Below are 13,141 nucleotides of genomic sequence, written 5' to 3' on the forward strand. Positions count from 1 at the left end.
GGGCGAATATTTAGGTCATTTACGGTAGTTATAAGTGGTTTTAAATACTGTAAATGACAAAAAAAATTTCAGACTATTTTTTACCAACTTAAAAAGATGAGAGATCATGTAAATTAATATGTGAATTCCTGTGAATCACATAAACCTTGACGTGGTTTTGGCACTAAGTCAGTACACAGCAGGGAAAGTGCTTGTTGAAAATACCATGACGTTCTCATTCGATGGAGATAAAATTTGCGTAACTGTAACTGGACCACTGATAAACTCAGTGATTTGAACACCTTCTGACACAACCCTTTTTAAGAGTTTAAGTGTAAGAAAAGAAAAGGCTTTTGTTGAGCACTCAGAATCACGTTTCATACAACGTGTAGAAAAGGCTGTCAGAATGCAGCATACACCAGGACTAAGGTAAAGCTGATGATATTAAAACGATTATAAAAAGTGGATCTAAAATTTCATTACAGAATCTTGTATGGGAAACCTCAGTTTATACCTACACGTACATGTACTTCTAATGACGTAAAAAAAGACACAATATTGGCTACATTTGCTGACAAAATGTACCTGACATAAACCAACAAGAACTATGGTTATCTATTTTTCCTGCATTATTGTTTTAGTACTTGACTAGTCTTAGAAACATTGCAAACATTTTAATCATAGGAAATATGCAGTTAAACATGTTTAAAATGGCTGTATAAGGTAGGCAAAGGATTCAGACACAAAAGGCGAGTCTCAACATGGCAGGACAATTTCTCATTTGCTTTTATAAGTGTATGCTTGAGGAGACAATAATAATAAAAAAGAAACTGTTGGACGCTATTGTTACTATCAACACATTTTGAAACAGACTATATCTAAAATGCTGATGAATGAACAAATTTTTTATGAAATGCTAGGTACACAGCAATGCAAGAATGGAAACAGCCAGTGAATATTGCATCCTAACTAGTAGCCTGTGATGTTGCAGGCTTAATGCAAGCAGCTTCAGTAAAAGCTACAGCAACGCAGATTGTATTATGATAACACATTATATACACAGTATTAATAGAGAGAATTGCAAAAAGAGGACGACCTGAACATACACATTCAAGAACAATGGCACAGGCCAACACCTAACAACTGCACAGCAGGATGGACTAATGCACTACACACCATGGGGGTGGGGAGGCATAACAACTTATACAAGACGCCACAGGGTGAGAGACCACAGAATTATTAAAGGGAAATATCTCTGTTAACACATAACACATTGACAATCTGAACGGCAGTAATTATAAATACATTTCAGTCCAAATGAGTAGAAAATAAAAAGTTTTCCACTGGAACAAATCTGGCTTTAAGAGCTGAGCCTCTTACTCTGTTGATTTTCACTGTTATTTTATGCTGTACTCAAGACAGAATTTATCACCTATAAGACACAGGTAGGTTGGTATTGGAGAAACCAGGCCCATACAGTAAACTGCATCGCCTGCTTCTCAGCTAACATAAGTGGGATATGAATCTATGCCAGGATCACTGAATAAAAACAAACAAGATCTTGTTCAGCTCCCATACAGGAACATGTCATTTGTCAATTTCAATAGGCTTCTTCACTGGAAGGAAAATTCTCCAAATTTATGAATGAACGGGATTTCCTTCTCAAAATTTTCAGTATAGCAAGAACCGTCAGATGATGGTCATAACATAACTCCAATCACACATTTGACACAAAGATGGGCAAGGTGTCAAAAACAGTCATTAGTTCACTGGTATTTTTATAAAAACAATTAACTTCATTGGTGTCAACTATATCCTACCAAGAATCTATCACTACGTAACATAAGACAAAAGACTGACTAAATACATATTTATAAAATCAACAGATGCAAATTTTCTACACAATGAAAGTTTAGGGTTTCAAAGATTTATAAAAGTATTCATGAATAAGTTAAAATCAAGGTTTAAAACTGCTACAGCCAAAGGCCGAGTCACCAGCTAAGGTAATTCTGAGACAAAGAAATAAATAAAACATGCTTTCTGGCTGTATCTTCAACACAATGGGCCAAAAACACATACGACCGTCAGACAATAAAATGCACAGTGCAAGAAAAAAACTACGAGCAGATGAATCAAAAGAGTTCATGCCAAAAGGTAATAACGTACGCTTGATGTTTGAGCCCACAGAACTAGTTTGTAAGTTGAGAAAGTTGGGACGGGCTGGAAAATGATTCAAATTGAACAATCAGGAGCAGTCTTAAGATCACATATATTTGTCACTTCCCGGTTTAACACAATTTCTATCAAGTTCCTGAATCAAATAATATAATCAACTGGAATTTAACAACTTGGAATGAAATTTGTCATCAAAATGCTAATACACAAATAATATACAATTTGCTCCAGAATTAGCTGACTTAAATTTGTTAACTGAAGATTAGAACATAATCCTTCATCAACCTATGCTTACTATGCCAAGAAAATAAACTTCAGCTTGAAATTTCGACATCTACAGCGATAAACTTTTCATTCCAGTAAACTGTAAGCGTAAGCTGGGCCACATAAGCCAACGAAAGGCAGCGCAGAACGTATTTATCATTTTATTTCACGGCATCTAACCTATACCTGCCGATTAATCATGGTAATTGTCTTAAAAACAGAGCTTAATTATTATGCAGATGTGGTTACTTCTACCACTAAATAATCTGAATCTCCCTTTGAAAGTTCTTGTCTTGTGGCGTCCGTGCCTCTTGAGTTGTGCAAATAATGTCTTACCTTGCTTTAACCCAAAATTTCAATGCTAACAAAAAGTGTTTTATGTCATCAAAGACTTCTAAAAGAGTTGTTAAACATTTCCTCATACTTGTTAAAACCCTACAAATGGAAGGGGGAGTAACTTACCATGGAAATGTGAGGTTGGAGCCATGGGGTCAATGTGATACAGGTCCTGTATGCTGTCAGCTCGGATCTGAGGTAAGAAAACGCAGAAATTACTGCAAACTTTGAAAAACACACTTACTGTTATTCTTCCACCTTTTCACATGTTTGCTACATGCTTATTCAAACATGTTCTGAGGGCACTATACTATGAAGACTGATCAAAATGATACTGTTTGAGGAGCATTTAAATTGGCCACCCCAGCAAGTGTATTTTTGTCTCAAAATTCATTTCTAAACAGCATATATTAAAGCGTACCTACAGTTGCTCGTTCACGTGTGAAAAGGTTGAAGAATTTGGGACCTGTATTGAAGGCAGTAAAATTAACACAAAGTGCCTGCACTGCTTTAGACCAGCATCAGAATTGTTTGACAGTCTGCAATTATCATTTTATTTATTTCACTCACGCTTTAATACCTCCAAATATGACCACTTCTAAAATAATTGTCAACTTCACAGTGGAAGGAAACTGCATCAGCTTGCCTATTTGCATATCTATGTACTTCACAGTCTTCCTCACGACATACAGTGAGAGATGACTTGAAGCTGCTTTAAAAACAGGTCATTTCCTTCATTAGCCAGAAAAAGATGTCTTGAATATATGCAGGCTTTATCAGTACTACATGACTATCTAACCATACATCTTATGTCAGAAAGTTGGCTTTGCACAGTACACTACATCCTCCCACACGTTAATAAAGCCTGTCTAGAAGCAGACTTAATAGCACAATGCAGTAAAGGAGGTTACTTTATTTCACCTTAAGTCTGGCCTGTTAACATGCACTTTTAAAATGCACTTTCAAAAGCATGTAAAAGCCTTAAAATACTACTTCTGATGCCAATTAGCCCATTATGATTTCTGAAGTGAAATGAAACTGACATATTCAATAAAATCCAACTTTAAGATTCTCAAGCAAAATGTTTCAGTTCAAAAATGTTAAACTTCAGGTGAAATTCAGTATATATATGGTACCATACAGGTTAAGATTTTTCTACAGTCAATCCAACAGTGTGCCAATAGTGTGCCAATAGCCTGCCTGTGCATTGGTATTAGACCAGAAGCAGGCCAATGACATCTGGATGAATCTTGTATCAACACACAACTGTAATTAACTCCACAGAGGCTTGTCCGACAACCCTTAAGCCCGGCCCACACAAGAGCTATGCGCCTAGCAAAATTCACGCGTGGCGCTTACCTTAAGCACATAACTCTTATCTGCAGTGAACTTTTCTGTAAGTTTTTGCCTTTTGTGAAGATTTGCCAAATATCTGCATGCGCACTGGCGCCTACTCGGCAATACATCATGGACAAATAAACGATATTATCAAACATGTTAGATATTTGGCGCAGCTCCACAAACGGCAAAAGCTTACAGAAAATTTCACTGCAGACAAGTTATGTAAGTGCCATTAATGAATTTTTGCTAAGCATATAGCTCTTGTGTGCACCAGGCTTTATCCTAGTTAGAACTGTTGTCTACCGTGTTAGTCACGACTCACCTGTTCATCTAGTTTAGTAGGAGAGAGGACCATCTGTAAAGCAAGAGCAGTACATGGCACCTGTTAATCTGTCTACAGATATTAACCTCTACAAGCCAGACATCAACACCCCTTCCAAATGCTGGAGATTCTGTCAGCGTACATGAATATAAGCTAGGAATTTTGTGAATATTTACAATCTTAATCCTCTGTCAATGTCTACAATGTCTACAGGCTAGGTATTTTGTGAATATTTACAATCTTAATACTCTGTCAATGTCTACAATGTCTACAGGCTAGGTATTTTGTGAATATTTACAATCTCAGTATTGTTACAATGTCTAAGAGTTAAATATTTTGTGAACACACATTCTCAACTGAACAGCCTTACGGCATGATGAATAAACCCAAAGAACAACAATTATCACTGTATGTCTGTTTTCTTGTGCTAAAATGTGACTTTCATTATCCCTGTCACTGCACTCCTGTGACTCTTTCAACTTTCTCTTTCCAAGCTCTATGTTAAAAATGTCTAATATGGACTTACTCTTTTCTCAAAGAAATTTGCTCTCAAGTGATTATATGAGGCAATGCCATGAAAATAAATAAGTGTAAGCCTACCAACAAGGTTGAACTCTGAACTCTGAACTTGCCATCCTCCCTTAGTCCAAACAAAATAAACATTTAAAACTTGTCCCCTTTTACCTTAACACACTGTACTAGAAATTTCCACGGTAACACCTTTACTGGAAATGTCCGCTGATTAAAAAACCTGCTCCTACTGTACATACAATACATTCACAAACATAATGTCTGAACAAAATGTGATTCAACTAAAATCCCAAAACAAGACAATGTGTATCTTTGGACTGAGGCTAGATCTACAATTAAACTGCTGAAATGTTTGCCAGATTTAGTCAATGGTGCATGCAAATTTTACAAAATGTATGAAAATGATATGAAACACCACTAAATCACCCCTTTTAGAAACAATGAGCCTACACCAAATTCCATACATACAACATGCTACTCTCAAGGAGAGTCCAATTCCTACCCTTAAAAAGGAGTTAGATAAAAAAGACATACGAGTCATAGTTAAATACAATTGTGCACATTCTGTATACGACTGACTCACGTTATGAATGTTGGGCACACTAGCAGTTTTTCGTAAAGGTCGTCCCGAAGCTGCAAGACACTCCTTCACAGCTACTTCCTGTCAGAAAAGCGAAAGCAAAATAACAGACATGAAGCACGGAGAGTAGTGACTGAAAAACAATATTTGCTGTTAACTTGGAAAGTGTAGCTCATAAATGAACGTCCCAGCTGTCCATTTCTTAAGTCAAGCCATACGGTTAATGTCATCATATTTATTCAGGATTAGGATTATTGCAGTATTTCTGCATTTGCTAAAGGGCATAACACGTGAAAATATCTACACTTTTGACAAGTCTTTTTTTTCTTTTACAAGCATAAATTTTAGCAGACAGATCCAGGACTCATCCTAAATCCAAGGGAGACAACCCTGCAATACTTACCTGTCGCAGCCTGTCCAGAGTAAGAATGCTCTCCACAGCAGATACCCCTTTGATGTATTTCTCAATGTAAGTCTCCCCATCAGAGGCGTTGATCTCGTTCTGCGAGGCAGCCAGCTGAGCAAGAGTCTCCATGTCTTCAAGATCTTCTGATGCCTAGAAGTGGACAAAATGGGAGGGTTTCTTATGAGATTATGCAAAGTCAAAACAATAGAGGCAGATACAACAAAGCAAATTCTGACTTTATAGGTCAAAACTCTTTAAGTACAACACAATGCATGGCATACGCATAACAAAGAATAAGCCTGAATAAGCCTGAATATGAGCTGAATAAGCCTGAGTATGAACTGAATATGAACTGAATAAGCCTGAATATGAACTGAAGTCAGAATTACCTTAGGATTAAAGTAAACATGTTTTGTTAACGTACAGCATGTTGACATGTTGAGTTCCAGGTTAATGAATGGAGTATTGAATTTTATTTCTGAAGGCTACACTGGGAAGACAGAAACAGAGCTCAGATCTAGCTGGAACTGACGTCTAACAGTCTCACTCATTAACATGAAGGGCTAGAGATCTGAAGCGAGGCAGTCTAGAAAGATATTTAATGTTTGTGATCTTTTTTTGAATTAAAGAGTTACTCCAATGCCAAGACCTGTATGTCTTAAAATCTGGGTTAAATGGTAAAAATTGTTACAGTTTGAAATGCGCTCTTTAATTCTAAAAAAATTACATTGTATTAACACTGCTGTTGTTAGGGTCAGAGGACAATATGTAAATTAAAGCTTTCAACTGTTCCCAATTTTGCCTGGTATGATATGATGCAAGAACACTTCACCAATCACTGACTACAAATGACGTCGTTTTTTCAAACACACATGACATCTCACATCACCACTGCCTTTAACTGCAGAAACTGACAAATATTTTGTTCTTGAGGACTCTTCACTTACAGGAGTTAAATAGTGTTTTTCATCGTCAATATTTTCGAACTGTGGTGTTTGCTCTTTTCCACAGGGTATACTTTTATATGATTTTAAAATTTTCACCTGATATCTCTTGAGACTGAATTAGCACTTCAACAAACAGAATTCAAGAGGAGGAGTGTACTATAAAGTGACTCACATGTAGTGGCTTAGTTTATAAATCTAGTGGACTGTGAAAAATAGATAATTGGCAATATCTAATACTTTACAACACAAGTCTTTTCAGTAGTGACATATCACCAATTGTCATTCATACCTTTGGAATGTTAGATACAATCTCGTAAGTTACGCCACAGCCATACAAGAAATCCTGTAAAGAAATAAGAAAAGTTCACAGGGTGGCAAATTGTGAAAAACTAAGTACTGATGTTTTTAAATAATGAATTCTTCCCACTTTACATGACATAAAAAAAAAAAAAAAAAAAAAAAAAAATCAAAACCCATAAGAAGTTGCCTGTCCTATATGAGGGCAGGCTGTTTTCATACAAGTACATGTAGTTTTTTTAAAATTGAATTTGAAACACAAATACATTTTTTTGCTCCACTGTTTCACCCCTAAGTCAAAGTCTCATTATTTGAGTGTAATGATCACATCACTCTGACAAAGTCCAGACATACTCCCAGTTGACATATATGTATGTATAACATAAATGTATAACAACTAAAGGTAATTTTCTCAGGCCAGGGTAAAATAGGAGAACATTCTGATACTCTGTACAGCCGCCAGATTGTGGCATATCCTAGGAAGAACACAAATTATGGATAATCCTGCCTGATTTAAAGGGTTAGTGTCTAGACTCAGCTACTGGGCCTAATTATGACGATTACAACCTTTTAAACAGTATGTTACCGGAAGGCCTTCTGAGAAACGGCCAACCCAAGTTTAGCTGACCTCAGTCACATGGTAATTTGTATCAAAACAATGTCATTTTTGAGATGGATTCTAACCACACAGAAGCAAATATACAGCCAGATCAGTTCGAATCCACAGTGGACGACGCTGAAGTTCCCATTTATCACGCTGACATCTCTCGCCAGGCTTCAGATTCCGAGGTTTCAGACGATGAATTTAATGTTTGTCCAGGAATTTCCAACCGCACTGGCAATATGAACTGGTAAGCTATAGATATACCATGTACATTTCGTGTGTTTGTTTTACGATTTAATATTTATTTTCTATTCTTTCCCTCTGTCCGTTTCACCATAAATACCAATCTATTCCCTGAGGAATTCTAAATTCCTACCCATATGCGATGACAACCACCAGTATCATTATTGTCCGCATTCGGAATAGAGTCGTGTACCGGACAAATGCATGTATGATGTGGACATCAACATTAGAGTGTACAGAGATTTACTGTCTGTTAGTTTTAAGTCTAATTAATAGTATTTTATAAGTGCTGTGTGCAGGTGCCGTTCTGGAAATTCAGCTGTACTGTTGTCGCATCTTTCAGCTGTAGAGCAGATAGGCAGATGTGCTATAAATCAACGCCTTCCTAAGGGACAAGTCATCTGGAAACTTGAAAAAACTAACGCCAAGGTTCTTGACGATCTGTTCTTTCAAATGTATACAGAACAGCAAACCATTTCCTGGAGAAATTTGATATGCTTGTTGTCACTCTTATATAGCGTTTTTTAACACTGAACTACATGGCGAAGCTCTGACAGCTTGTATGATTTAATTCAGAGGAGACTACCCAGTGTTAGCAGGAAAACAGCATAAAACCAGCCTCATTAACTAGTGATTTTAAGTGCCTTATTCCTCAGATTAATGCAACATTTTTCAATATTTTTTTACACTCAATTTACCAATATATACAGGGGTAGCTGATTATGAATAAATAATGAATGTGGACATTATTCCTTTAAGGTTTTAAAAATTTCTTATAAAATATTTAAGACAGGCTGTACAAAAATCTATTAGTACCAATTCCTCAACCTTTTTGCGTATGAAAGAGGAACTTTCAGTGCCATTTATGCATATTTATAATTAGATTTTGGAGACAAATATCTGGATATTTGGCTGGATTGGTCAGTTCCAGGGCTTCACAAAGAGTATTAACAGTCAACATAGAAAAATGGCTTTAGATTATGCTTGACTACACACCTTGCAAACATATGGAAAGGTTGAAGACTTACAGTACTGACACTACAATCTGGCATTCCAGTACAAAGCATTAGGTAAACATTTCTTAATATCTGAAAATACTTTAGCCCCCACCAAAAGCTGTACTTGACCTTGCAGTCAGCATCTTGGTGGATTATCCCCCTTTAGCATTTATCAAACATCAAACATTTGTTGTTATATTTCTGACTTACAATCTTGTACATCCTCTTCTTGAGCATGTCCGTCATACTTGTCAGGATCTGTTTCTTGTAGATGTTGATACAAAGCCTTTTTCTCAGCACAAGCTCCATGGATGCCGGGTGGCTCAGTCTCACAGTCGCCTTCAGGATCAGGTAAACGCGCTCGTTAGCAGGTGTCACGCGGTTCAGGTGTACGTTGTCATGCATGGACGAGTCCCAAGACGTCATTGCTCCAATCTGACATCACAATTGTGAGATTTTCTTGAATCTTATTTCAATGAGAATTAGTGTTTTACATTTTTTAGTCAGTGCTCTGACCTGATGTGTTTTATATATGTGAGTCATCACTTCACTCTGATGTGTTTTACATTTTTCACTCATCACTTCACTCTGATGTGTTTTACATTTTTCACTCATCACTTCAATCTGATGTGTTTTACATTTTTCACTCATCCCTTTGCTCTGATGCGTTTTATATTTTTCAAACGAAGTTATTTAAATATTTAAATTATTTTGTTTTCGTTTTTCGAAATTTTCTTTCTCAATTTTCTTTCTATCGTATCATCTTGAAAATGAAACTGAACAGACTAAGTTTATATCTCCAAAAGGTTTTAATATTCTTAACCTCAGTCATCATTGTGCAGGCACAAACTCTGAGAAAACACTGTAAACTTCAGCGATACTCACATCCTTCTCAAAGTTTTTGATGATAGGCAGGCTGACAAATTTGGCACCGTGTTCTTTGGGTAGAATAGAGTTGACTCCAGCAGCTTGATATCCCTCTTTGGCATTGGGGGTGCTCATGTCTTCAGCTGTCAGAGAGAAATGGAGATCAGTGGAGGTTTTAAAGACAAATAAATTCTCATTCAGCTCTTATTACAGAATATATAAACACAATTATAACCAAAGATTAAACAAAATTAAAGTACATGTAAATGACTGAATACCTGAAAATATAACATATACTTGTCAGGATTCCATCTTAATGCACGAATTTGTGGGTTTCTGCCTGATTTCCACCCACCATAATACTGGCCGCCGTCGTATAAGTGAAATATTCTTGAGTAAAACACCAATCAAAATAAATTAAAAAAATAAATAATACCTGAATTACACAAGATGAAAGGTAAACAATACTATCAAATAAAATATACCTTTTTTTAAGGACCATCTGCAACTGTTATTGAAATAATTATTATTTACAACTTCAACAGCATAGTTTAAAGAAGTGGTAGCCAGGTCAGTGGCTTTTTTTGTGACAAATAGTTCAGTTACCATGGAAACTTATCTCACATTTGTTAACAAACTGATTCAGAAAGTACTACTGGGAGCCTGGAATGCATAACACTCTGGATTATGGGATACTGTTACCTTTGCCTTGGCAACCCAAGATTTAAACAATTACTAATATTACCATCATTATCAGAGGTATTGAGAATAGTCACTTCGTAACATACTGGGTAGCCTCAATTGTTATAGCTCGATTTTTGGGGGACACGTTCTTTAATGCCTTATAGGTTACCGTGCGCTATAATGAAATGACCTTGGATCCAGTATATGAGACTACAGTTTATTTTTCAGGTCATGATTTTGACACTGAACGAAGTTTTATTGATGCAAAATGTGTTTTGTGAAATGCTTTTGTATTGTTAGTTTACTATAAACGCACAAGAATTTTTGTTACACAATTTTTCATGTACGGAACACAAGCATCACAGCACTGTCCTACGCAGTTTCATCCAGGTAAGTAAGTAAGTAAACCACAGATTTTGGGGGGATGATGGGTTGCCTTATATCTGATTCCGCGCTGCACCGAGGCGTCTTATAGCGAGGCTACACTGTACATATTCCTGCCTTACTGATTACCAGCTACTGGCCTACATTAACTTCGCTTATTTTTTAAATCTGAACAAATCAAACTTAGTACGGACAGTCAGGAAGAGGTAACTGAAAAAGGCATACAAGACCATAACGGAAATTTAGCCAACAAAATGCGGACGACAATACCATAATAAACATACATGACAGCAACTTACCATTGAGGTCCAGAAACAGAACTGGTATGTGCTCTTCCATACCTGGGGGAGGCGTCCTGAAACGGAACGATACAAACCCAATTCAATCATTGGCTAGTCAGTTCTACAAAAATATCATAAACATGAGCAGTTACGCATTAACCTTGTCCATCAGTTTTTGTGAGATAAATAGAGTTAGACTGTCAACTGACCAATCAGCAGGTGCTCCTGGTACACAACTGCCGGCTGCGGGCACTAGTACGGCATTCCGCTCCTCTGTCAGACACACCCATTGGTCGATCAGAGCACGTTCTCGCTCCAAATCTGTGTCTGATTTGTCTGGAAGTGTATCATAGTGAGATGAGATTAACAGAAAAAACAGCAGACAATATACAAATCTTGACCCAAATCAAGAGAGCTTAAAACAATTATCCCATGAACCACTGAACACTTTATCAGGCAAGTATTTCAATTATATTATGAAAGACTATAACTGGAATTAAATGGAATCAAAAGCATTCTTCAGATTGGCTCTTATTTACTGACTAACCAGTCAGAAAGAAGTAAGAATTTATTCAGGATCACAATATTTTGAAATAACTACCCTGTAATTTCCCTGTAAATTCTTTTGTTATTAAGAATAGTTAAGAATCTGAAAGCTAGACAATTTGTAGAAAATGGAGCTCAAATATTGAATGCCAAAATTATAAAATTTGCAGGTAAATTTAGCATAAACCATATCCAGATGCACATCTAAGACGAGTGTGAGAGTTATGGTCCAAACTGGCCACCATACCTTGTTTACTCATCAGCTTCTGTATCTGATCATCCAGGTATTGTTTCCGCCTCATCAACGCCTCAGACCACCTCTCACGGAGAACGTTCAAATCTTCCTCCTGGTAACTGTCCAAACTTTTTTGCATCTTCTGCCGCGCCGTGATGCAGCCAATCGTAATAGAGTTTATCGACTCGCAGATTATTGGCAAAGTGCCAGAGTTTTGTACAGGTTTGACCTTGACCATTATCCTCCGAGAATGACCCTAGAAAAAATGTAATATAATTAACAATGTTTTCTTTATGGCCTTGTCACATTGTATCAAACAAAAGGAGATATGACCTGAAAATTTCACCTAAATATTGCCACAAATTATCACTGTCCTGTCACAGAGCCAAATCAACAGAGCAATGTTCCAAAAAAGTATTGGTCAACGTAACCTTAGTGCCATTTTGCTGGCCAGCTCATGCATTACAGAGCTATCCCAACTCTACAACCTATACCAACACCCAAGGCTCTGATTCCACAAAGTCAGATTTTAGTCTTTTATTTTATATGAAAGTCAAAATTTCAAAGAAAATTCTGAAACCTATTTTCGTTTGGGCCCTGTACAGATCAAAATTTTTACCCCCTCATTAATGTTAAGACAAATGTGTCAAAATTTCAATTTTCCTTACAGAAAACTTAACATCTGACCTGAGTCAGAATTGCTTTTGTGGAATTGCCCGTGCAAGCACAATGCATGACAATGTATGTTGCAGAGATATGAAGAGCGCTGAGCATGTACTACCAGTAACACTGCATACACTACGCAATGAATAATCAGGTACTGTTGTTTTCATCTAATATGACACTTAATCTTTCTCACCTGTCTAAGTTGGAAAACGCCGCCAGTAACGACCTCTGTTTTAGAGGTGACCTCCACAGGTGCATATTCACCTTGGTCATTCAGCTCGTGTATTTCTACCCACAATTCCAACTTCCTCATCACCTCATTCCACCTGTAACACATCGTATGTCAAAACAAAACTTTTAACATCAGTTAACAAAATTTAATTTAAGTCAGAACATATGAACACTAATTTAATTTCACTGGTGTTTTAATTAGCCAGGCAAAAGAACACTTCCCT

At 36.7% G+C, this 13,141-nt stretch overlaps 1 protein-coding gene across 1 annotated transcript in view; it reads right to left on the minus strand.

Moving 5' to 3' along the window:
- LOC135463638 (kinesin-like protein KIF13B) overlaps nucleotides 1–13,141 on the minus strand; it is a 188,394-nt gene that overhangs the window by 6,702 nt on the left and 168,551 nt on the right. Inside the window, 12 exon segments of the mRNA XM_064741000.1 lie at nucleotides 2,146–2,199; nucleotides 2,881–2,947; nucleotides 4,418–4,450; nucleotides 5,532–5,609; nucleotides 5,932–6,084; nucleotides 7,171–7,224; nucleotides 9,234–9,458; nucleotides 9,909–10,033; nucleotides 11,258–11,313; nucleotides 11,449–11,575; nucleotides 12,033–12,276; nucleotides 12,880–13,012. Of these exon segments, the coding sequence (XP_064597070.1) occupies nucleotides 2,146–2,199; nucleotides 2,881–2,947; nucleotides 4,418–4,450; nucleotides 5,532–5,609; nucleotides 5,932–6,084; nucleotides 7,171–7,224; nucleotides 9,234–9,458; nucleotides 9,909–10,033; nucleotides 11,258–11,313; nucleotides 11,449–11,575; nucleotides 12,033–12,276; nucleotides 12,880–13,012 (1,349 nt within the window).

This window comes from Liolophura sinensis, chromosome 3 (genome assembly GCF_032854445.1).
Source record: "Liolophura sinensis isolate JHLJ2023 chromosome 3, CUHK_Ljap_v2, whole genome shotgun sequence".
NCBI classification, from domain to species: domain Eukaryota; kingdom Metazoa; phylum Mollusca; class Polyplacophora; order Chitonida; family Chitonidae; genus Liolophura; species Liolophura sinensis.